The sequence below is a fragment of the Macaca mulatta genome, chromosome 13 (genome assembly GCF_049350105.2).
Source record: "Macaca mulatta isolate MMU2019108-1 chromosome 13, T2T-MMU8v2.0, whole genome shotgun sequence".
Classification (NCBI taxonomy): domain Eukaryota; kingdom Metazoa; phylum Chordata; class Mammalia; order Primates; family Cercopithecidae; genus Macaca; species Macaca mulatta.
The window spans coordinates 61,716,772-61,741,583 of record NC_133418.1 but is presented as its reverse complement, the minus strand read 5'-3'; the positions used below and the strand labels follow the sequence as shown (position 1 = coordinate 61,741,583).

Sequence of the window (24,812 nt, the reverse complement as noted above, 5' to 3'; positions counted from 1 at the left end):
CTCAGTGGCTCACGCCTGTAATCCTAGCGTTTTGGGAGGCTGAGGCAGGCAGATCACCTGAGGTCTGGAGTTCGAGACCAGCCTGGCCAATATGTCAGAACCCCATCTCTACTAAATATTCAATAATTAGCTGGGCGTGGTGGTGTGCACCCGTAATCCCAGCTACTGAGGAGGCTGAGGCAAGAGAGTCGCTGGAACCCTGGGCGGTGAAGGCTGCAGTGAGCCGAGATAACACCACTGCACTCCAGCCTGGACGACATAGCAAGACTGTGTATCAAATAATAATAATAATAATAATACATTTGATATTTTTAGATGCTTAATATTACTAATTAATGTTTGTAATGTTTGCTGAATAGTTTTCTGTAAAGGTTTTTTGTTTTGTTTTAATGGAATTTGAAGGAATTTTTAGAGAAACAAAGATTAATCAAAATAGTGTGATTACTTTTACAGCTGTGCAGCTTTACAGGATAAGATTTGATACAAATATATATACATAAACAGTTATTTTCCTAAGGAAAGACAGTGGACTTGACCTGTAAAAATGAGTGTATGTAAGTTAGTTTTATCCTCTGTGTTTAAACTAGTGACATTGATACATGAATTCACAGTATACAGAGCTGCAACCATCTGACTTGTCAGTGTCCCTTGTACTTACTGACTGGTTGTAGACTGCTCTTCTACTCTTTACCTACCCCAAAGCCACCCAATCCCATGCCCCCAGTGCCAGTTCACTCTGAATTAATAGCACCACTTGGTGGCCAAAACTAGGAATTGTGTCAAGCACTAACATTTCTTCCCTACTAGCATGTTGTCCTCCACATTAGACACTTCTGAACTGGAATCTGACAGATCTCTTCATGGCTATATCTGTTGTGCTTTTGAAGGATCTAGCTCCATAAGGAAAGTTAAAAATATAAGTCAAGGAAGACATTTAGACTGATATAATTGTCTATTTTAAAAATGAGTTTATTACAAATTTTAGTGCTTTAAAAAATTAGAGATAGTTTTATATTTCAGGTGTAAAAATTTTCTAGAGAAATGAATTATTAAAATAGTCATAAATATTTTATTTTCTTATGAGAACAAAATTAGAGGGAGACAAGGCTAGGTCTGGTGGTTCATACCTGTAATCCAGCACTTTGGGAGGCCAAAGTGGGAGGATCAGCCAGGCACGGTGGCTCATGCCTGTAATCCCAACACTTTGGGAGGCCGAGGTGGGCAGATCACGCGGTCAGGAGTTCGAGACCAGCTTGGCAAACATGGTGAAACCCCGTCTCTACTAAAAATACAAAAATTAGCCGGGCATGGTGGTGGGTGCCTGTAATCCCAGCTACTTGGGAGGCTGAGGCACAAGAATCACTTGAACTCGGAAGGTGAAGATTGCAGTGAGCCAAGACTGAGCCATTGCACTGCAGCCTGGATGACAAGAGTGAGATTCCATCTCAAAAAGAACAAAAAACAAACAAAAATGGGAAGATCACTTGAGCCTAGGTGTTCAAGACCAGCTGGGCAACATAGCAAGACCCTGTCTCTACAAATAATTTGAAAATGAGCTGAGCATGGTGGCATGTGCCTGTGGTCCCAAACTACTCAGGAACCTGAGGCAGGAGGATTGCCTGAACCCAGGACATCAAGGCTATAGTGAGCTGTGATGATGCCACTGTATATCTGCCTTGGCAACACTTAGCAAGACCCTGTCTCAAAAAAAAAAAAAAAAAAAAAAAAAATTAGATGGAGTCAGAATTTAACACTTTTAAGACCATTTGTTTTTACTCAAATGCTTATTTTGAATTAGTTATACTGAACATTACTATTCAAAAGTAGAATACTGGTTGGGCATGGTGTTTCATACCTGTAATCCCAATGCTTTGGAAGGCTGAGGTAGGAGGATTGCTTGAGCCTAGCCTGGGCAACAGAGTGAAACCCCATGTCTACAAAAGTTTAAAAATTAGCCAGTCATGGTGGTGTGCGCCTGTAGTCTCAGCTGCTCAGGAGGCTGAGGCAGGAGGATTGCTTGAGCCCAGGAGTTCAAGGTTACAATGAGCTATGATCACTCTCCTGTATTCTAGCCTGGGCAACAGAGCGAGATCTACTCTGGGAAAAATAAAAAAGTAGAATATCATTCTAGAAAAAAGTACTAAATATTCATAAAGCCCACAAAGTTTGGTTTTAGATAATGGAATTTTATTAAAAGATTAGTTTTCATCATTTATAGATGATAAACATGTTTTCTTTAAAATCATCCTACAAAATTATTAGTGTAGATTAGGTAGATATTTTGCTAAACTCTGAAATATGTAATTTGATTTGATGGCAACGATATGGGAAATGAAAATGAAGTACTGTGTCAACAGGTGTGTTGTGAGGACCAAACAGATTTTAGACAGGGTTTTGATCTGTCCCAAGCTGGATTACAGTCATAGTTCACTGCAGCCTCCATCTCTCGGGCTCAGGCAATCCTTTCACCTCAGGCTCTGAGAGGCTGGTACTACAGGTACACATCACCATACCCGGCTAACTAACTTTTTTGATTTTTTAGTAGAGACAAAGCCTCGCTATGTTCAGGCTGGTCTTGAACTCCTGAGTTTAAATGATCCTGTCACTTCGGCCTCCCAAAGTGCTAGGATTATAGGCGTGAGGCTCTGGCCCTTTTTAAATGGGCTGTAGCTTTGGAGAGAAGGGAAAGGACATTACAACACAAGGACAAAGCTAACTGCTTGAGATTGGCCCATAAGATTTATGCCAAAATCTGAGATGAACTCTTGGGATGCCATTATATTCTTCACTCTACAGGGTATTTTAAAATTTATATCATGATAAAAGGGCAACTGAACATATCCTGGGGATTAAGTTGAAGATAAGTATGAAAATAACCTAATCCTTGGGAATTTTAGAGATTCTGGGAGTCACACATTAGGTTTCCTCTAGACTTCTAACTGAACAAAATGGCAATTAGCACAAGAATCTTTGGAATAGACTTAACAGAACATGTGTAACCTTGGAAAGGGGAATGTCTCATGGAGGGTTTGCAATTGAGTAGCTGCTTTAAGAAAATAAAAAAGGGTAATGGGTAGCTGATGGGTTTAGCGCATTGAGGAGATTTTAAAAGGTAGAATGATGTAAGGATGCATTTTGGTTGATTGGTTCAGTAAAATGAATGTGTAAAGACATTAGAAATATGCTCAATGAAACTAACAACTTCAGACTTGCACTAAGTTGCCCAACATATTTACTTCTGTGGATGGTCCTTTCTAATGCTTGCACAGACAGTCAGCAAAACTCTGACACTCTGCTGGGAGGAAATCACCATGCCTTGCTCTATCAATAATTCTAGGAGTCAAGGGAGGACACTCAAGTTTGAGTAATGAAGATGGCTCTCTACCTTGTGTGTGTGTGTGTGTGTGTGTGTGTGTGTGTGTGTGTGTATAGAGAGAGAGCAAGAGAAAGAAACAATAATAGCAATATTTTATTACTTATATGGCATTTATTTACCATGAGCCTGGCACTATTCTAAGTGCTTTACATATTTGAATTCATTTAATTTTCACAAAACTCTATGAAGTAGTACCATTGTTTCCATTTTACAGATGAGGAAACTGAGTCTTAGGGAGAATAAATAACGTATACAAGTTCCTGTAGCTTTTAAAGAGCATAACTGGACTTGAATGTATCCTTGATAATCCAGGGCTAGGCAGAGTACTCTTGCTTGACCGTTTTCATTGAATGGTCATTTCCATTGCCTCAAATGGAATCACAGGTAACTTGTAGTTACCCAAGAAGTGAACAGGTCTCTTCTAGGCATCCCATTTCTGTAAGACATCATATGCCAACCTATAATTCAAGGATCTTATGGACATGTTTGCATAGGAAGAAAGGCTGACTCCTCTTATGAAGAATGGTATGCTGCTCTGACATCATTGCTAAGTCCCAATGGCTTACACATGCGAAGACTAAATGAAATCCCCTCTGTTACAGATGAACTAAGTGAACAGCATGAGGGTTTTCTTGTTTATCAGAGTTTTGAAAGTTTTTTTGTGTTCATTTGTTTATCAGAGCCCTCTGAAGGCTTTGTCAAGGTTGGCCTGAATTCTAAATAAAGAGTCTGTTCTGGTAAGACTGATTACTTATGAGTCCTTAAGTGTCAAGTGGGTGGCTAAGAGTGGTGGCTCACAAGAGAACCTGGCTGCATTTGAGGCCTGGTTCCACCACTAACTAGCTATATGACTTGAGGTAAATTATATAACCTCATTAAACAGTTGATGCTATTATCATCATCATCATCACCATTATTATTCCCAGCCTATACGAAACTTACTGGTTATCAGTGATCTGATAAAGGGAATACATGACAGTCTCTTTGAGACACTGTTGTTCTCAACTTCAGGAAATGGCACTACAGACCCAAGTTCATTATGAGTGTACTCTAGTGAAGATAATGTGTAGCCAAGTGAAGAGAATGGTTCTCCAGAGAACCATTGAGGGGCACTGGATGTGGTATTATAGTGTTGAAACCCACACTAATCACCTGGTCTGGTCTGGAAGAACAGCATTTATTGCATTTGATTTCAAGGTGTTGTGTAATTGTTGAAATCCTGTTCAAGTTAGAAAGCTGCTGGAGAAGGATCTACACCGTCCTGCCTTGCTTAGGCTTCTGTGGTTTGAGAACAAATGTGGGTGCGGGCTACAAGTGGGGAGGCATAATTCCCATCAGCTCTCCCTTATAGACATTTAGGAAGGTGCCTATGAGGACATTATGTTAAGTGAAATAGGGCTGGCACAGCAAGACAAATATCATGTGACCTTACTTATATTTATAATATAAAAAGATTGAACTCATAGACGTAGAGGCCACAATGGTGGTTAGCAGGAGCTAAGATGGTAGGGGAGGTAGGGGTAAGGTCAGGGAAGATGTTGGTGAAAGGATACAAAATTTCAGTTCAATAGGAGGAATAAGTTCACCAAATCTATTGTACAACGTGGTGAGTATATGTTTCTGTTTGTTTGTCTGTTTTACAGTGACAAGATCTCGCTATGTTGCCCATGCTGGCCTTGAACTCTTGGGCTCAAGCGATCCTCCTGTTTTGGCCTCTGAAAGTGCTGGGATTACAAGCATGAGCCACCATACCTGGCCTTTAATAGTGTATTATACTTGAAAATTGCTAAGAGAGTTGATTTTAAGTGTTCTTACCACACAAAAAGATAAATATATGATGTAATCCATATGTTAATTATCATAGTTTAGACATTCCACAATGTTTACCTATTTCAAAACATGTACGTGATAAATATATACACTTATTGTCAATTAAATAAGTAAATGAGAAGGTACATAGGAAGGATATATCGCAGTGTTACCTGGTTATCTGAACCCAAGCATGATCAAACCAGGTATAGAGTGGAAAAGAAACTTACTGTGCAGGCAGCTAGTTGAGGGTTGAACTCATCCCTTATTGGAAACTGGAGGATCTGGAGACACCCTGGGTATGATATTTTAAGGACTTTTAAAGACTTTTTTTTTTTTTTTTAAGAGTTTCGGTCTTGCTATGTTCCACAGGCTGGCCTTGAACTTCTAGGCTTGAGTGATCCTCCCATCTCAGGCTCCTGAGTACCTGATACTATAGGCATGCTCCACCACCCCCAGCCAATTTGTAGAGACTTTAAGCAACACTGGAGCAGGTTACCTACAAGAGTAGTTGTCCGACTGCATAATACATCTTTGGAGAAACCCTTTATTAGGAAGGAGCCTGTCTGGAACACATTTAAAGCCTATCTGTCTGAGTTTGTATTTCTATATTTTAAAAATTATATATATTTAATTTTCCATACTTTCAGTAGAATCTAATCACAGTCTCACCTGGCATTTAGTAAATGAGCTATTTCATCTACACTGACAATTTCATAAGCTGATTTTAAAGGTGCTGTGCTTTTAACATCAAAATATCTTCCTATAAAAATGGTGAAAACTTACTTTCCCACTGAAGCTTTTTGCTTTGTAAATTTTTGGTATTCTGTTGTTGTCATTCTTTTCTTCAAATTACATCAATTTGTACTTCATAGTGTAATTTTCACTTTTTAAACTTTTATGTTCATAACCAGCAAACTTGTAGATGTGTTCCATTAGTCCATAATTTTCAATCTTAAAGTGTACCTTTTTTATTTTTTGATATTAAGCAGTATTCCACTATCTACTTTTTTTTTAAGTCTCTAAAACCCACTGTGAATAACTAGACTATCATTACTTGGAGCACAGCCACACTGTTGTGTTACCATAGCTATGGCTATCTTTTGTAGGCAGCAGTGACACTGCTGACCCAGTAGGGTATCTGCTTTGTTTTTCCAGCTGCAGAGATGGGTTTGTACTGATTCACCCACATTTTTCACCTATCCTGCATATGACCAATGGAACACTAACTATAGACTTTGTTATGGTAGCCAAGATTAAAAATACAATTTGTGTCCATGAAATTGTTTACAGATTTACCCTTGTTCTAGTTATCCCTGGTTATATGTCTATCTCCATACTAGACTATGCGGCCTTTGAGGGCAGGGACCACATCTTGGTTATCTTGCATCTCCAGTTCCTGCCTCAGGGCTATATACACCATCATCACCCCCTTCGTTATTATCATCATAGCTTGTAGTCTTGGGTTCTGCACTAAGTACTTTACGTGGATTTTCTCAATTCTTACAACAATTGTGAAGTAAGTAATACCGTTATCCATACAGAGGTGAAGAAACTGAGGTTTAGAGAGTTTCAATAATTAGTCTGAGATCAAGGGGCTCAATTTTTTTACAAAAAGCTAAACTGAACAAAAACTGTATTGTTTTTTGTTTTTGAGATGAAGTCTTGCTCTGTCACCCAGGCTAGAGTGCAGTGATGCAGTCTCGGCTCACAACCTTCACTTCCCAGGTTCAAGTAATTCTTCTGCCTCAGCCTCCTGAGTAACTGGGATTACAGTGGCTCACACCTGTAATCCTAGCACTTTGGAAGGCTGAGGTGGGCAGATCATTTGAAGCCAGCAGTTTGAGACCAGCCTGGCCACCAGGGTGAAACCCTGTGTCTACTGAAAATACAAAAATCAGCCAGGTGTGGTGGCGCACACCTGTGATCCCAGCAACACGAGAGGCTGAGGCAAAAGAATTGTTTGAACCCTGGAAGTGGAGGTTGCAGTGAGCCGAGATCGTGTCACTGCACTTCAGCCTGAGTGACAGAGCAAGACCCTGTCTCAAAACAAAAAACAAAAAAAACCTAAACTATAAGTAAATATAAATAATTTTATCAGTTATAATTTTTCCCATAATGACTACTTTGATGCTTTTTTGTTTATTTTTGCCCTAACTTTGTGTTTAGTGTTACCTTTTGAGAAATCCAATGCTGACCTTCAGTATAGAAAATATCAGTTCAAGCATTAGGAGATATACCTAATGTAAATGACGAGTTAATGGGTGCAGCACACCAATATGGCACATGTATACATATGTAACAAACCTGCACATTGTGCACATGTACCCTAGAACTTAAAGTATAATTAAAAATAAATTAATTAATTAAAAGAAATAAATTATTTAAAAAAAAAAAAAAAAAAAAAAAAGGTCAGTTCAGGCCGGGCGCGGTGCCTCGTGCCTGTAATCCCAGCACTTTTTGGGAGACCCACGTGGGTGTATTACGAGGTCAGGAGATCGAGACCATCCTGGCTAACACGGTGAAACCCTGTCACTACTAAAAATACAAAAAATTAGCTGGACGTGATAGCAGGCACCTGTAGTCCCAGCTACTTGGAGGCTGAGGCAAGAGAATTGTTTGAACCCAGGAAGCAGAGGTTGCAGTGAGCCAAGATTGCACCACTGTACTCTAGCCTGGGTGACAGAGTGAGACTCTGTCTCAAAAAAAAAAAAAAAAAAGTCAGTTCAGACCCTATTAAGGAGTAAGGAGTTGGTACAAGAAGACTGCTGTAAACTTCTAACCTTTAGAAATAGCTTCTTTCTATGTGTAAGTTTATTGAGGAAGAACTTTGGTGGAGTTGTCTGTGCCTCCTCCTGTAGAAAGTCCATGCATAGGGGTCTGTTAAAAGTTGTGTGTAGAAAGTTGCTACCTCACATCTCTCCCCACATTCTATCTTAGCAAACAGGTAAATAAAATGTATGTGTGAGAGAGCATGGCAGTTTTTCTTTTGCTTCAACCAAAGGAGACAAGATTTTTCCCAAAGTTTGTACTCTTAATATTATAAATATATCAGGCTGAGCAAATGGTTTTAAGACAATTAAACTGCTGAAAATACCAGTAAAGATTATCAGATTCTTCTGTGTTGATGCTGTTTGAGGATATCGTTGGATCAGAAACTTTTGTTTATAGTAAAATTTATTTTCATAATATAGCTCTATTTCCTAAGTTTAAATATTTTCTAAAACTGAGGCACTGGAGTCCTGCAATAATGTTGGCTTTGGGGTTAATGTCTACATGGCCCTACATAACTGCACCAAATTCATCTCTTTCATCCATTAAATACCAGTTACTTGGATACCTTCATGTATCATATGTCTTTTTGTCATATGTCTTTCAAAGGTCATCATATTCTTATAATCACCATCAGGACAATTTGTAATGGCAGGTTTTTTTGTTTTTGTGCTTTGGTTTAGCTTTGCTATGTTGTGTCCTTTAAGGGCTATATGTGATTACTACTCAGCCATCACCACTATGGGGCTATGGCAAGATTTCAGCATTCTTTAATGATTTCATGGTAGAAAATCTTGAATTTGTATACTTGTATAACAGCAGCCTACATTTATATGTGTTTACTCTTTCCCATTGAATTTGTCTTCTATTCAGCTAAAATTGTTTTGTTCCTTATTTTGCATTTATGTAAGAATTCACTGTCTAAAATATATCTTTATAAGTAGATACTTTTATGGTGAAAGATTAATTATGAAAAGATAATGAGAAGAGAGTTTTAAAATATGATTCATAATTTCTGGTTTTTGACATCACTTTTATTCATTTTAAAACTTACATTGAAAATACTACTTCTGAAAAAATAAATAAAAATCACATACAGATTCTTGGATACATGAATGAATTACTAAATAAAAATAATAACTTTGAAGAATTTTTTGGAAGATATATAATATAAAGTAGTTGATATTGTCAGTTAATACTAAGTATTGCATGTAGTGCTCTGCATCATATGCTTCTGTCAAGTGGTTTTTGTTAACTATGTGATAGGAAGAATAATTTGAAGTTATATTTACAAATAGTTAGTTTTCCTGCCATTATCGTTATCCTTGATTATTTAATAATGTTTACAAATCATACTCCAGCTACAATAATGGATTAAAAGAAAAAACTGACATTAAGGATTGTGATATCGAAACAGATGTTACATTGTCTTGGAGGCAAAATAAAAAACAGAAGTTTTTAAGGAAACAAAGTAGGAAAAAATATTACCAGAGATTATATAAGTAGTACTTTAAATGTTAAGTAGTACTTTAAAATGTTAAGGTTGAAACTAGTTAAGTAGTTTTTATATTTTTATTGGTAATTTATTTACAATAAACATGAGGTATTATGTTTTAAAATATAGTGTAACAACTCAGCCATGCTTTCACATTTTAGTAATTGTATACTGTAGTGTATCATTTTGTCATTTTTAATTTCAAAATGGCTTTCAATAGTATATGTCTTGAATTTTTTTAAATGGTGAAACAAAAAAAAATTTAAAAGCATTATTGTTGGTCTAGGTGATAAAAATGTGGTTGTAATTACAAATTAAAGATAATTTTGAAAAAGAGGTAGTTAACCAGGTTAGGTTAAATAAGATTAAACGATTTATGGCCATTTTATAAAATAATGACAGTCTTCATTTTAAGCTACAATGTAAAGTGCTTTATTCTGAGATTAGGTATTGTGGCAGAAGCTAAAACTGCCTTTTTTTCTAACAGTGCCAGAATACAACCTCTTTTTCTTTTTGCACTAACAAGACTGCTTTACCACCACAGCCCACTCTAAGTAATTAAATCAATCCTTTGTACTTACCGTATTCTCCTCTAGTGACGGTACTAGATCTGATTATATGCTTCATGCATATTCAAAGTACGGCACTGACAGCTCTTTAATGAGCTCTTACTTAATCAGTATGAACAATGTTCATCTTGTTCTTTTTTTCCTCATGCATTAGAGCTAGGAACAGTTGGGAAAAATGAAACATCCAGCATTCATTTGAAAAATATATTGTACTTTGAAAAGTGTCTAAGCTGAGGAAGTTGCATTCTGCCCTTTAAAAGTCTGATGGACAAATTGGATTACTAGTATTGGATTAAATAACAAATGGTTAGAGGAGAAATGAGAAAAGCTCACTGTGATCACAGGCTTTAATATTTTTTGTTACTTATAAAGCTAAAGGGGTCTTTAACCAGTTATTAAAGTCAGGATTAATTTGTAACGGTTCAACTTACTGGCTTTTAAAAGCTTTTTAAATTTAAAAAATTTTAAGAGCCCTAAAAACAATAGTGTAATGATGTATTAGAAAAAATTTTAATTTTTTTAGTATTAGGTTAAGTATAGATGTCCATGATTGTATGCTATCCCAGGTAAGGATTTGGTGATACAGAATTGATTTATCTTCAAATATGTTTTTCCAATTAAATACTCTGTGAAGCAATGAGTAATGTGTCCTTAAATATTTCTTATTGTTAGGCTTATTTCCTTCTAAAACATGAGATTCTTTTGTTATTAGTCATATCCTAACAATTAGAGGAAGGGAATCTCTTACTCTTCACTAGAATTCATAGGCATAAGTTAAACTGAAAATAACACAGTACCACATCAATATTGTTATTCTCAAGGAAGCAGTCTTCCATTGAAGAAAATGATGCTAATTTAAGAGTAGGCTGGTTGCTTCTAGTATTGCCTGAAAACCTCAAATTATAGGTTAAGTTAAACGCAAAAGAAAGTTTTAATAAGTCTATATTTTTATAAGTCACATAGGTTATGAACACAATAATTAAGTCTTTAATCAGAAAGTAAAATATCATAAAATCTATACCTATTAATATTGCACACATGTGGCATTTCACTGATCAAAAAGGCCTTCACCAGGGTACAATTGGCCTTTTTCCAAATTGCAAGCTTTTTCTCAGCTTTTTCTTTTTACTCTTTCTTCTTTTGTTGCTACCCAGGGATTTGTGCCTATCGCAGCCTATATCACATGACCAGTGTCAAGACATCACATGGTCCAAAGTGAATACAAAACCAGCTACCCTAAAAGAGAGATTAAAAATACTGTAAAACAATAAAGACTTTTGTTCAGACTCTAAAAGAATCTATCCTAAGTCGGCTTCGTACCACTAGTTTTAACAGCATTGAATGAAGGCACATATTCTCAACTATTCTCCCTAATGGTAAACAATAGCTATCTATTTTATAGGGATGCTCTGAAATACATGTTTAATCCCTAACACACAGATTAGCTTTTTATATTCTATTTGTAATCTAAAAATTATTTAAATTTGTATTAATGTAGAAATATTTAAATTATGGTATGCTCATAATTTATGCAAGTACTATAAAGAATGAGATATTTGGACAGTATGACAGAACACATCATAGATGAATATGTAATGTGAGCTCTTATGTTAAAGAAACATGTATGTGTCTATAGATACAGTATATAAACGTGTGATAGACATAGCTATCAATGTGGTCTGGAAGGAGATATGTTAAACTATAATCATACCTCTGGAGAAGGCAAGTGTGGGGTTGGTGGAAGAGGACTATCCTTGACATTTTACTTGAAAAGAAAATCAAACTTAGGGAATAATAATCTGAGGGGGATTATTTAATTTTTTAATAGATATTTAAATTAACCTTATGGATGCCATACGGAAGTTAGACTGAAATATTAAATAATAGCTTAGCAAAACAATAAACCCATCATGGGAAAATTTCATGAAATAAAAATGGAAGAATTAGAAATTTGACTAGGTATAATTTGAAGGGAGAGAAAGGAAGTTGGGAAAATTAATATTTTTCTTCAGTATAATTGTGGCCTACTTCTACATGAACAAATGCCAAATATATACTATATTATAATGCTTAATATGGATTATGTTGGCCTTCATGAGGAAGTGGCAGGGTGGTATTAGATGATGGGATGAATATTAGCAATGGAGAATTTTAAGTATCTCCTTTGTACAATCATTTATAATCTAAAATATTCAGTTGTCACTCTGCTCACATGTTTTCTGAACATCATGATGTTCATTAAATTTTTTTTTCATAGATAGCTGTGGGCATTTTTTTGTAGCCTTGTCATTTACAGTGTATTTAGTAATTTATAAGTAGTCTACCCTATTAGGGATGATGAGTTCCAAAATGTCATATATATGTATATGTCTCTAGTTTACTTTTGGGGAGGAAAATAAGAAAATAGCAAGTTGTTACAAATGAAGCTTTCACACAATCTCTGGACTTCCCTGATCTTCCTGCTAGTCTTACGGGTCTCATAATGATTTTTTAATTTTTTTTTAAATCATGACCATATGTCTGTCAGCACTGTGAGTTCCTCATTGAAACATAATAGCAAGTCAGCCTCTAGGGAGAATTTAAAAGGTAGGACATTTTGTTTACTGTACTTAGAGTTAATATGATCTATAGGTATGTTCACGGAGACTAAAATATGCATGCCAAATATCACCTTAAGAAGATTGATTTATGAGTTTTGAAATGTGGATTTCTTTTATCAGGACTTGGACTTTAACCTTCTTATAAGCAGTTTAATATATAGTATTAGAGTAACTAAAATGTTTTCTATGTTAAAAAAAATTCTGTGCTAAACTATTATTTGGCTTGTATAACGTCATATAATAAGAGGTAACTCTTCCTGAATTATAGGAAGGAACACAGAAGAAGAAGAAGCTATGATGCAGGAATGGTTTATGTTAGTTAATAAGAAAAATGCCTTAATAAGGAGAATGAATCAGCTGTCTCTTCTGTAAGTACTCATGATTATGCTTGTTTTGCCTACAACATTGATAAATCTTAGGCCTCTTGTTATTGCCTTATTTGGGATTTCATATTTATTTGGTATTTTCCCTTTCCTTAGAGATTACATGTTTTATAAAAAAATTAAAAATAGTATATGACAGTTTTCATCTTATAAGAACTTTTAAATGGAACAGTAGACACTGAAAAAGTATTATACAGAAAGCCAAGAAATATAAATAATTATTGTACTTAAGAAATAAATCACTTATACAAGAAAAAGAAGTTTGGTTTATATTGAGGGTTAGAGGGGAAGATAAATAAAATTAAAGTTTATTTAACAAATTCTAAGTTAAATAAAATAACTCTTAATAAGGACAAAAGTACATTTATAGTCTCAGGTGATGTTACTCTAAATTTTGGCATAAAAGATCAGTTACTAAAACAAAAGTGACCTTTTTGTGATTAAAAGAATTACAGTAAAATGGAGTCTAGACAAAATGTAAGCATTCTTCGTTTTTAGCATTTTAGTTCACCGGAGGACTTAAGCTTGTTCCTTTCTGCTCACTAGCAGTATTCTTCTAGTATGCCACCTAGTGTGAGAATGAGCAGGCTTACGTGGTTTATTTTAGTGAAAAAGTCTAATTTTATAATTTCTGCTATGCCTGAACTTGATAAAAGAGTTATGAAGAAGCAGAAAACTTAACAAATCCTGAACTGTGGTCTCTGTATTAAATTTACACTGCTGGTACTTTCATGTTTCTTGTATTCTTTTCATGTGGAGTTTTGGAAAAAAGATTATAAATTATGAAAAATATTTTCGAAAATAGCCTCATACTTGGCATTTGGTACAAGAAGCAATGAAGAAAGTGAGTAACTATCCTCAGATTAAAATATACCTATGTAACCTTCAGAATTGAAGGAGGAAAATAAGAGCACTAGTAAATATTCGACTGAGGAAGGTTTTAGGTTTGTGTATCATTTGTTTGGAGTGGCTTAAAGTTAAAGAGAAAAGTCAGTTATGAGTCCTAAAATCAATGTAACCTAAAGGTTCTTTTAAGTGTTTAATGATTTAGTAATTAGCATATTGATGAACTTTTGCAACTTGCCCAGGGAAAAAGAACATGATTTAGAACGACGGTATGAGCTGCTGAACCGGGAATTGCGGGCAATGCTAGCCATTGAAGGTAAGAAATGCTATGGTGGGGTGAGGTATGTGACGTGTCAGTTGTCGAAGAGATTTAAAGAATATGATACACTTCTGGTCTTACTAGATCTGGTGTACTAGGGACCTTCCGGAATTGCAAATAAATGCCGTGGAGGCAGAAAGCAGTATCCATATAAACTTAAGGACCCTAATTCAGATAGATAATCATGATGTTTGCTATTAATAATGGCACAAAATTGTCTTAACTTTTGATTCAGTAAGCTTATATGTCCATAAAATGGAAAATATAAGGAGTTGATTGATTTAATTACCTTTTACTTAAGTGCAATTTAAAGTTGTTTCCACTGGGGAGGTTTGGAAAAGATTTATCAATTTGATTTTTTACATCCAGACTCTAAATTTTACCTTAATATTTAATTGATGTCAACATTGAAATATATCCCTGTTCAGTCTTCTACAGTTCTTAAGATTCCAACTTGTGTTAAGTGAATATCCGGACAAAGATGAGATAAATGAAAGTTTCACACTTTTCATAAAGCTTTTAAATGAATTATATAGTAATCCTATGCATGGTTCATATATCAGTAAACATCAGCTAGCTTATCTGGCATTTACTATATATGATTTTGTAAAATTCTTAGGTGTTTTATAATGCTGTTCTCCTTATATCTCTCAGTTGAAAATGTCTTATAGTTCAAAGATGTCTGCTTAAAAGCTAATCCTTTGGGCTCTGTAAAATGGACCTTTTGTCTAATCAATGCAAACTGATTTTCCTATTCTATATTGACCTCTTAACCCATTGACTGTCCATGGTAATTTTGTTCTTCACCTGATAAGGTACCTGATCTATAATAAGTCAATTCTAATTAGTTCAGAAACTGGAAATTTAAGTACGTAAGGGAAAGCCAAGTGAAGCCTTATATTCTTAAAATATTTTAATAAATATTGTCATCAAAATGCATGCTGTTTATCTAAATACTATCATATATGCTTGTAGACATTTCATTTTTAGTTTTATATTCATAAACTCATTTGATAAATATCACTGGCAATATTTGTATATCCTCATTTAGAAATCTGATTTACTTTATTTTGAAAGGCTTCAGTTAGCCCATTTCCTTCAAATGGCTACCCAGATGTATCAAATTATACCATTGATAATGACTATAAAATTTGTCAAAATTATTTAAGAAGTTCTGTGAAACTTGCCATTGAAATAAAGTATACAGCTATACTAAATGGTATTTTTTCTCTCGATACAGTTTTTGTAGTCATGGTATAGTCTTTAAAAAAGCAAAATAGTCAGTTGAAAAGTAGGCACAGTAAAAACTATTTATATTATATATATTTGTATGTGTAATATAATGTTTATATATAGCATATCTAATACATATAACTCATCATAGTTTATTATTTATAGATTCATTATACACACTACATTCAACACAGAATATTCTTTACATTTTTATCTACCCTTTCACGTATAAAAAGATAACCTGTCCCCAAAATACAGCTTGATACAATACAGTTGACTTTAAGATAGATATTGGTTCTAACCCCAAAACCAATATTATAACCAAATACCTGTCTTAAAAGCAGGGCCATGACACATTAAAAAATTCAATTTCATCAGCAGTCCTATCCCTATATACCAGATTTACAATGTTAAATAATCTAATATTTTATCTGCCTGACCTGCTTGCACATACAGAAAAGCAGTAGAAAGTCATATATTTAAAGAAAAGGGGAAAAATATTTTTCTTTTTAAAAGTTTTACTACAGTTGTTAGTGTTTTGCATTATCTTTCTCTTTTGTTTTTTAAATACATTGGCCCATATATGACTGTGCCTTAAATCCCTCGGCCAGTTTCCATTGCTGGTTGAGGGAAAAAGGAGACTTGAGAAAAGGAGCAGCCTGTTGATTACAAATAAAGATACTGTCTTAAGAAAGAGGCCTGTCCCACTAGCCTGGGCAGTACATGGGCTAGACTGTGCCAGAGAGGTGGTGATCACTGTGAAGATCAGCTCTGTGAAGACAGTGTCCTCTGAGCCAACCCTTAGAATGGACACACATTCAGATCAATAGCCTTTTCGAGTGTTAACACACCACAGAAAAAAACACATGAATAAGCAACATTAGTTGGTTTTGTTTTGCTTTCTTTTGTTTTAAAGTTCATTTCTCTTTTCCCATCCCTCCTACTTAGTAGCCATAAGATAGTTTTATAATAAATAAACTAAAATCTTTTCAAATAAATCTGCTGCTGAAACCATTCACCAGGAGAACAGAATACTGATAACCATAGCACATTGAAAGAAATATTAACAGCTTGGTTTGAGAGCAAAAAAAAAATAATATTCAATACATCCATTCTTCTGAGAATCCATAATTACTTTGGCCTGTTTTTTTTACCCTTTTTTTCCTGAGGTGTTTTTCATAGCAGGAGTTTCACTCGACTGAGCTAAGTTGTAGGATCCCTCAAGCTAACAAACATCTTTTAGATACTTTTCCTATAGTTTTTTTATTCCAGATTATTTAATGCCCCCTCAAGAAAGATAAATTCATTTCTGCACACATTGGGGTGGGCTTTTAGAAAGTGGTATGTTCATTTTCTGCACAAGAAATGGATCTTCTCTAGGATTTTGTACATCTTGATTTATTCTTGGCTTAGAGTTTGAAGTGGGTGCTCTTCTAAAGGGATTTATGCATAGGTTCACTATTTTTGTAGTTATGGTTTATATGATAAGCTTTTTATATTTAAAATCAATATGTAATCCTGTGGAGGAGCTTATCCCCTAAAACCCCATTTGTAAATCTATTTTAGCTTTGTTACACAGCACAGCCACAGTCTTCCATAGATTGATTAGGTACAGCGGTAGAATCCTATCAAATGGCCTGTTCTGATGATGATGCAAACTCTTTCAGGATTGCTAGTTGACTGGAACTAAAGATAAGACTTGACTGCAATCCCCCAATGTGCTCTTTACAAAACTAGTGTTAATTTTCATCAAAGTGCCAGGCTTATTTATAGTGGCAAGGTTGAAGGTTTACTACAAGAACTTTAGGTCCTTTCTATTAAAGTGTTTATAGGTATTTCTCTTGCCTTTTTTCAAGGTAATTATCAACTTCAGCAAATAAACTGAATCAGGGAGTGAATAATTGGCCCTATATATAAAAAAGAGTTTTTTAAAGTAACAAAACAGCTCAGTGCAGATGGACATAAACAGAATCTCTTTATTTCAACACTTTGACTCAAATGCAGCATCAAAACTTAATCCTATTTGTTACGAGAGGATATGGCTTTTGTAGCAAAAGTACACTGGAATCTTTAAATTAATCAGAACCCACATTGTAGTTTGTCCAAGCCAAAATCAGTGCAGTTAGCTAGCTGTCACTGGTGTTATAGGTGAGTAATCAGTTCTTAAAATGCATAACAGGTAACACGTAAACTTACATGCAAGTTTTTAAAACATAACATTTCTAGCTGAAGCTATTTAAAACAGGATTTTAAAAAAATTTAGGCTTGAACATGAGAATGTGAATTTTGATCAATTTTAAATGTAATATTACATTTTTAAAAAAAGATAAAAATAGTTTACTTAATTTCTCAAATTAGCATTCAAATATATATGTATGTGTATGTAAACATATGCATGAGTTTGTGTACATATATTATATAATTTATTCCCATTATGAGAAAAACATGAAGTAAAAGTATAGTTTTGCTAATGTAAAATCTATTCACTGCACATTGCTATTTCCTATACAGTTGACTAATATTTTGTAGACAGATATTAATGTAGCACTGTAATGACAGATTTAATATTTTTAAATCCTATAAATTATGCTGGGATATTTTAAATTCTAATGTCATTTAAATTTGACTCTGAAATAATGAAAATTACCTAAATATTCTTAATTTTTAAGTGATTTCATTACAGTTATAGAAAATGTCATTACTGAGCTAGGGAAAAGTTAAGATATTTTAAATTACTCAATACTTAAAAGGTTAAAATTTTCTTTAACGCCCTCTTTTATCCATTTTGTTAAAGTCCTAGTTTTTTCAATATTAATGAAATCTTGGTATTTTTAATTACTAATTAAAGCCTTAAAAGCAACTGGTCAAGTTCATAAAAGGAATAATTAAGAAAATTATATGTGTTGTTAAAATTTATGTTTTCTTGGTTTAATTTTTTTAATATAATTTTCAATTTAATTCTGTTTTTGAAAATTTCGTCAATTGTAAAGCTCTTCGCAAAATGTTTTGGAATAAATCAAAGCTTATAATCAGAATGATTTCTTGAGGTTGGAAGTGAAAAAATTAATATTCATTAAACTAGTAATCTTAATATAAAATTTAGTTTCAAATCTGTTACACATTTAGGTTTTTTCTGAAATAATATTTCTAGAATTATAGTTACCTGAAATTAGACTAGATGACATTTAAGATCTTTCCAACCTGGAGAGCCTATTAATTTACCTGCTGAATAAGACTGATTTAAGAACAAGAACCAGATTAAAAAATTTTCCAGCATTCCTGTCCTCAGTTGCATTTAAATCCAAAGAAAAAAAATTGTGATATATATGGCTGCTCTTCAGTTTTGCTGTTTATTATTTTTTAAATTATTATATTCAAAGAAACCCTTTCCAAATAGTTTCTGTATTCATCTCTATGCTATAGAATATTTCATTTTTAAAATAAAAATGTAATAGTGATCAGTTATTTAATGTTTTTGTGTGATGTTTTATATCAAATGTGGATAATTAACATATAGCATGTTTCATATAAATATGTATGTATGTGTTAGAGCTTATAATGAAAGAAATAGTGATAAATTGAATAAAACATTCTAGCTTTTTGCTGCTTTTCTAACCTTTATTGCATGATGATGCATCTAATTTTTAATTTGTAAATACAAGATAGAATTCCCTCTAGCACCATTTGCTTTCATAAAGCTGCTGAGCAGTTTGCTGTCTTGAATAAATTTTGCTTTGGAGGGGGTGGGGGGGATTTGAACCAGCACATTCTTGTGTGGTTTGTGAAGATTCACATGGTAACCAGCGGTGTGCATTGTTAGGTTTATCTGAATAAGCACCAGCCATGTGAGTTTTAACATGATTGCCCAGGGCAATGGAGAGAGAAGAGAGAAACCCGAAAGGATTGCACTTCTCTCTGTTTTTTGGAAAGTGCATTTGCTGGGGGAGGGGGCTACAGGAGTCAATGGCCATGGTTCTTTTTTTTTTTTTTTTTTTTTTTTTTTTTTAAAGCTGGTGTCCTGTTTCCCTCTAGGTCCTCATTTGTTCTGCTATCTGCCTCATCATCTACTACTTCTTTTCATTGTTTACCTTCCTAATGAGGGAGGCGGGGTAGACTGGGGGTTGATTGACAGCTACAAGCCCTTACAGTCTGGCCAGAGAGCAGTTGGCTTTGGTTTCAAAAGTGTTTTAAATGTTCGATTTGGTCCTGTTTTTATTAAATGAAACTGCTGCTCATCTTAAGGAAATCATCAGACCAGCAAAGATTAGGAAATATATTACTGGGGTCTAAAACCTTTAAAAAAAAACGCCCCCCATCCATGGAAAGAGCACTGCCCATCGGGTTTTCCAACCTTTAACATAGGGTTTCAAAAAGAAATATGTAATTTTTCCTTTGCAAAAGTGCTTTGATTTGAAACCACCCAGCAAACGTCTCCAAAAGAAAACTGGCTGTGATGCGATCGAGAGCTGCAGTGTAATATTGCAGAGCAAATTTATTTTTTACTTCAAAGAAAAATGCTAATTAGCCGATTCACTACTTTTAAAGTTATTGTGAAGCATATGGCGCCCAGTGTGAGATACATCCAACTGCTAAAATAGAGCGAAGAGGAAATTAGTGAAGAATGGGCTGTTTGGGGTGAGAGTGGGGGTGGGGGAGGAGGATAGGTTCTCAGGCAGATTCTCTAGCCTTTTCAGAATGATTTTATCGCCCATCACTGTTTCCCGCCTCCTCATTTACCCACTTCCCCCACTGCCAACCCCTGGGCCAGCCTCTTCTGGGCCTCTAGCTCCCCTCCCCCACTTTGGCTGGATTCAGGTGCGCACCTCAGGCTAGCCACCGGTTCACACCTGGTTCTAGGCAGGTTCCAACCCTGCCGCAGCCATCTCCATTCACAGGACATATTTAGGAAGTAGAGTTTTAGCGAGGAAGCCTTCACCACAACAGCCAAACTCCCCAGAAAACACTAGCTAGTGGCTCTATAATGTGGTTTGCTGAGAAATATAAGGAAACTGGAAACGGCGGGAAGGGGAGGGCGGGGGACCGGGTGTTAGGAGGCCCTGCCCGTGGGTAACTAGCCTCCCGTCTTCTGCAGACTGGCAGAAGACCGAGGCCCAGAAGCGACGCGAGCAGCTTCTGCTAGATGAGCTGGTGGCCCTGGTGAACAAGCGCGATGCGCTCGTCAGGGACCTGGATGCGCAGGAGAAGCAGTGAGTGGGCAATGGGGTCGGGTCGAGGCTGGGCCACCTGCCGAGGGGCTGAGAAGTGTGCGGAAAGTTCAATCCAGAGGTCGCGGAAGGGCCGGGGCAGCCTCCCGCTGGCCTGGTGCTCCCCATTCCCGCTGGGGATCCAAATACTGGGCGACGGGGGAGTGCTGCTCTGCCCTCCACGAAGAAAAATAATTTTGTTTCCTGTTTGTCCTGTTTGTCTGACATCCAGGGCCGAAGAAGAAGATGAGCATTTGGAGCGAACTCTGGAGCAAAACAAAGGCAAGATGGCCAAGAAAGAGGAGAAATGTGTTCTTCAGTAGCCATCAGATCAGAAAGAATCTCTCCCAACATTTTAGAGTCTTGGTTCCCAGACCAGAAAAAGTCAGACTCATTGTTGATTTAAAACTTTTAACATTTTGTTTGGCTGGATTGTACTACTTTACCTCTACTTTACCACCACCACCCTTTCCCTCCCTCCTTTCCAAATAATATACAGAACTCCAGAATAGCTTTGTTTAAGGATTTTTTGTGAGTTAACAATTTCCTTGAAATCCTGTGAAATAGATTTGCACAGACACCTTGTGAGTGATTGGTATTGGAGGTGTTCAAGAAACTGTTCAAAAAAGAACAAAAACACTTCCCTCATTATTTTATCTCATTTTTTGATGGGAGGAAAATTTGAAACATTATTCTTGTTGTTGGTAATAGCATAATGACAGTGGGAGGGGGGTACAAGGGGATAAGAAAAATGTCATGATTTTTTTCGAGTCCTGCCATTTGTAACACTTACTCTGTTACCTAAATTTCATAGTTAGATCATATCCAATCTACTTATTAAACTGTGTTCTATTTACCAGTGGAGTTTTTCTGCAGTGGTTGTGCTTCACTGTAAGGATAATGGAGTTCCTCTCCTCTGCTTTCCTCAGAGGATGGTCCTTTAACGTAGCCAGAAACAAGCCCTGTGGTTTGAAGGTGAGCTGTGAGGATGGAACTAATTGATATGCACCAGTTTACAAAGACAGTCTTATCATCCGAGAATACACCATCTTTTTCTCTGGATAATTATTTCTTACATCATGCTTGATTCCTACATTTTGTTGGGTCTCAACATTGGCTCACAAATGCTGTTAATATTTATTCTGTATTGATAAAAAGTCTGTCTTGCCACTACAAGTAAATCCCCCATTTAATATTTTCTTCTTTAGCATAGCACTGTCATTTTTGTGAAAATGGTTATGTTTATTTATTACAATACTGAGTCATATATAAATTTTCAATAAAAGCAGAAACTTTCTTACCTTAAACATGGCTGCTACTTTCTTGCAATGAAAACTTGACATTGGTTTGAATGGAAGTTTGTCTATCCATAAGACTTTTCATGTGGAAAATGGTCCTCTGGAACTTAGGGCAGGATACTGGGCTGCATTTGAAGCTGAATAAGTTTACACCATCCCAGAGGGGGCCCTGCTGACACACGAATGCGAATTGAAAAGTAATTAGTCATATTCTTAAGCAGTATAAACTATCATGTCTTTTGTAAAGTGTCATGTCTGCTAAAGATTTGAGGATATTTGTGATTCCACACCAATGAAAAAATATTAATATCTTGAATTTTCCACGTCATCACTTTGAATTGTTAGAGTTTTGATGTCGTATTAGGGAGAGTCGTGTCTTCTGATAACCGGCAAGTCTGTAGGTACTGAAGTGAAAGGAAGAGGGTTATTGTTGGGGGGCGGGGAGAATGTGTGCAGGTATGTGTGTATGAAATGAGTGAAAGAGAAGTTTTAACAAGAAGTTCTAGGCTACAGGGGAAAAAAAAAACCACACACACACACACACAAAAACGATTCTGTGGTACTTTCCTTCACTCCCCCACAGGGGTGTCCAAACAAAGAAAGCTTGTTCAACAAGTCCAGAAACTTAGAGAAAACAGTCCACTAGCATTTATACTTTACCGTAGATCATATGTGTGTACACACAAAAAAATTTCGTTCCAAATATGCAGCCACCTCCAATTGCCAGTCTTTCAAAATGATAAAAACTTGCTACGGTAGAATTGCTTCATGATAAGGATTTCTTTTAAGTTATTGAAAAGTTATTTTAAGTAAAGGAAGTCGGTATTTGCCCTCTGTATTCGAGCAGGAGAGCAGAGAGAGCTGCTGCTCTCTGGGGAACGCTCTCAGAATCCCGTTCTAACCCCGGGAAAACTCAGCAGACAGAAATCGCCCGCCCCAAGCAGCCTGGGGCCTGGGCGGCCAGCAGCACCCACCCAGTTTACGCTTGATTCGAGGAACCTTCTCTCCCGAGGGGCCTCGCCGAAAAGCAGCTCCTTTGCCCCCAAAGCCGCTCCCAATAGGCCAACTGACAACCCTTCCCTGGCCCCAGATTTGCTAGGATGGTCTGGGACCGCCGGGCGGCCCCTCTACCTGCCTCTCCAGCTTTAGCCCCAAGCCTCCCGGGGTTTCCATTTGGGCTGCTCCGTGGCGCCCGAACGCCCCTCAGCGGCGGTGGAGCGTGGACTCCGGCGCCTGGCGGGGTCGGGCCCGCGGCAAGGGCGCTGCATCCGGACATCGCTGCGTGGTGCCCAGACGCTGGCTCCCGAGAGCGGGCACGAGCCCAGCACGCCAGAGGACCTGGAAAGCCCGCGCTGCGGGAAAAGAGGCTATCGGTCCGAGGGTCGCAGAGGAGCAGGGGCGTTGGCGGCAGGCTTGCTTGGGCACAGTCTGCGGGCCGATGCAGAACTTCCGCCCCTGGCCAGATCCCTCGGCCTCAGATCCAAAGCCCTCCCCCTGTCCCAAGTGTCCTCCAGAGCCCGGCCCGGCCTGGAGGTCACCTGGATGCTGGATCCGCGTTTCCAGACCCAACTCCCTCGCTCCTTCCCGGCCCGGGGGCCTTAAGCTGGACGGCTTCACCTCCTCCAGTGGTGTCCCCACTTCCCCTTCCCGCACCGCGGCCGATGCTGGAACGGTCATGGCTTCTGGCCCAGCGTCTCCCACCTGGACATTTGCCTAGCGACGGCCACCTCAATCCTCTGCGCCGCTTTCAAGAAACTTTCATCCCAGTCTCTCTCCCTCTCCACTCTCCTCCCTCTCCCCCTCTCCTCTCTCTTTCTTTTCTTAATCCTGGGGTTTTATGGGCTGAGCGTTAAGAAAATTCGCCTGCAATTTGGGATTAGATAAATACTCTCATTAGGAAAAAAAAAAAAAAAAATCCGTGCTACTTGATACCTCCCAACTTCCCCGAGAATGGTGGCAGCATCTGGAACCGAGAGCGCCGGACTCCCGCGAGGCGTGCCCCGGGGACCGCGCGGGCACATTCCAGCGCGCACTGCCGTCCCACCTCGCCGCGCGGGACCAGGTCAGGTGCTGAGGCTGCAGGCGAAACAGGGCCTGGTGGAGGGAGGAATGCGTAAGGTGGAGGAATGGGGAAGGGCACCCGCCCCCGCACTGGAGGGCCAACCCCCGCACACAGCGGACTGGCCCGGACTGGGGCAGCGCCGGGCTATGGACGCAGACGCCGACGATGCGCACCCCGGGACGTCCGCATGTTCTTTTCCCCAAAACTAGTGCGCTCTAGCCTGCGCCTTTCCTCGGAACCTAAGGCGAGGGTATATTTCGTTGCTTTCTTTAAACCTCAGCACGATCACAGTGGCTCCGAGCCGCGGGTGGCTGACCGCGGGCCTCGTGGGCTACTCCTGGTAGGGGCCTGCGCGAGCCTAAGGTGTGTGCCCGCCTGGGTTAGCGCTGCGCTCTGCGCTGTTTCTTTTCCTCTTAAAGCTTCTTTCTCACTCACTCTCTCCCTCCTTCTCTCTCTAATTTTTTCCCATTTCTCTCGTTCTTTATTCAGCTTTCTCTCCCTTTTGTGAATGGGCCGCGGTGTCTTTGTTCTGGAGAGAAGCGCCCGTGTCGCTGACTTTTGTGAACCAGAGAAGGATCTTGTAAAACCTCCTTTTCTCCTTCGTACGCCCCAACTCCCACCCCTCCTCCCCTGCCCCTTTGATTAGATGTTCCCTCATCGTCCAAAAAAAAAAAAAAATGTAATTTCGTTGGTCTGGCGGCCACTTTCTTTGAACATTAGCTCGCTTTCAGCTCCAACTTCAATTAGAAGGAGTTGATTTTGAGAGATCAACAAAAGAACCGACCAAAGCCTTATTAAAGGTCCTAAGAAGATCTCCCGGGTCCTTTGAGAAGCAGTTAAGGAAAC

General features: G+C 37.6%; 1 protein-coding gene across 30 annotated transcripts in view; it reads left to right on the top strand.

The window, feature by feature from the left end:
• EHBP1 (EH domain binding protein 1) overlaps positions 1-21,913 on the top strand; it is a 418,858-nt gene extending 396,945 nt beyond the window's left edge. For 29 of the 30 annotated variants that reach the window (XM_077958265.1, XM_077958254.1, XM_077958260.1 and 26 more), the window contains 4 exons: positions 12,890-12,989; positions 14,093-14,166; positions 20,495-20,609; positions 20,839-21,913. In XM_077958265.1, the coding sequence (XP_077814391.1) occupies positions 12,890-12,989; positions 14,093-14,166; positions 20,495-20,609; positions 20,839-20,929 (380 nt within the window). In that variant the 3' untranslated portion in view covers positions 20,930-21,913. 30 annotated transcript variants of the gene reach the window in all.
• The last annotated feature ends 2,899 nt before the right edge of the window (positions 21,914-24,812 follow it).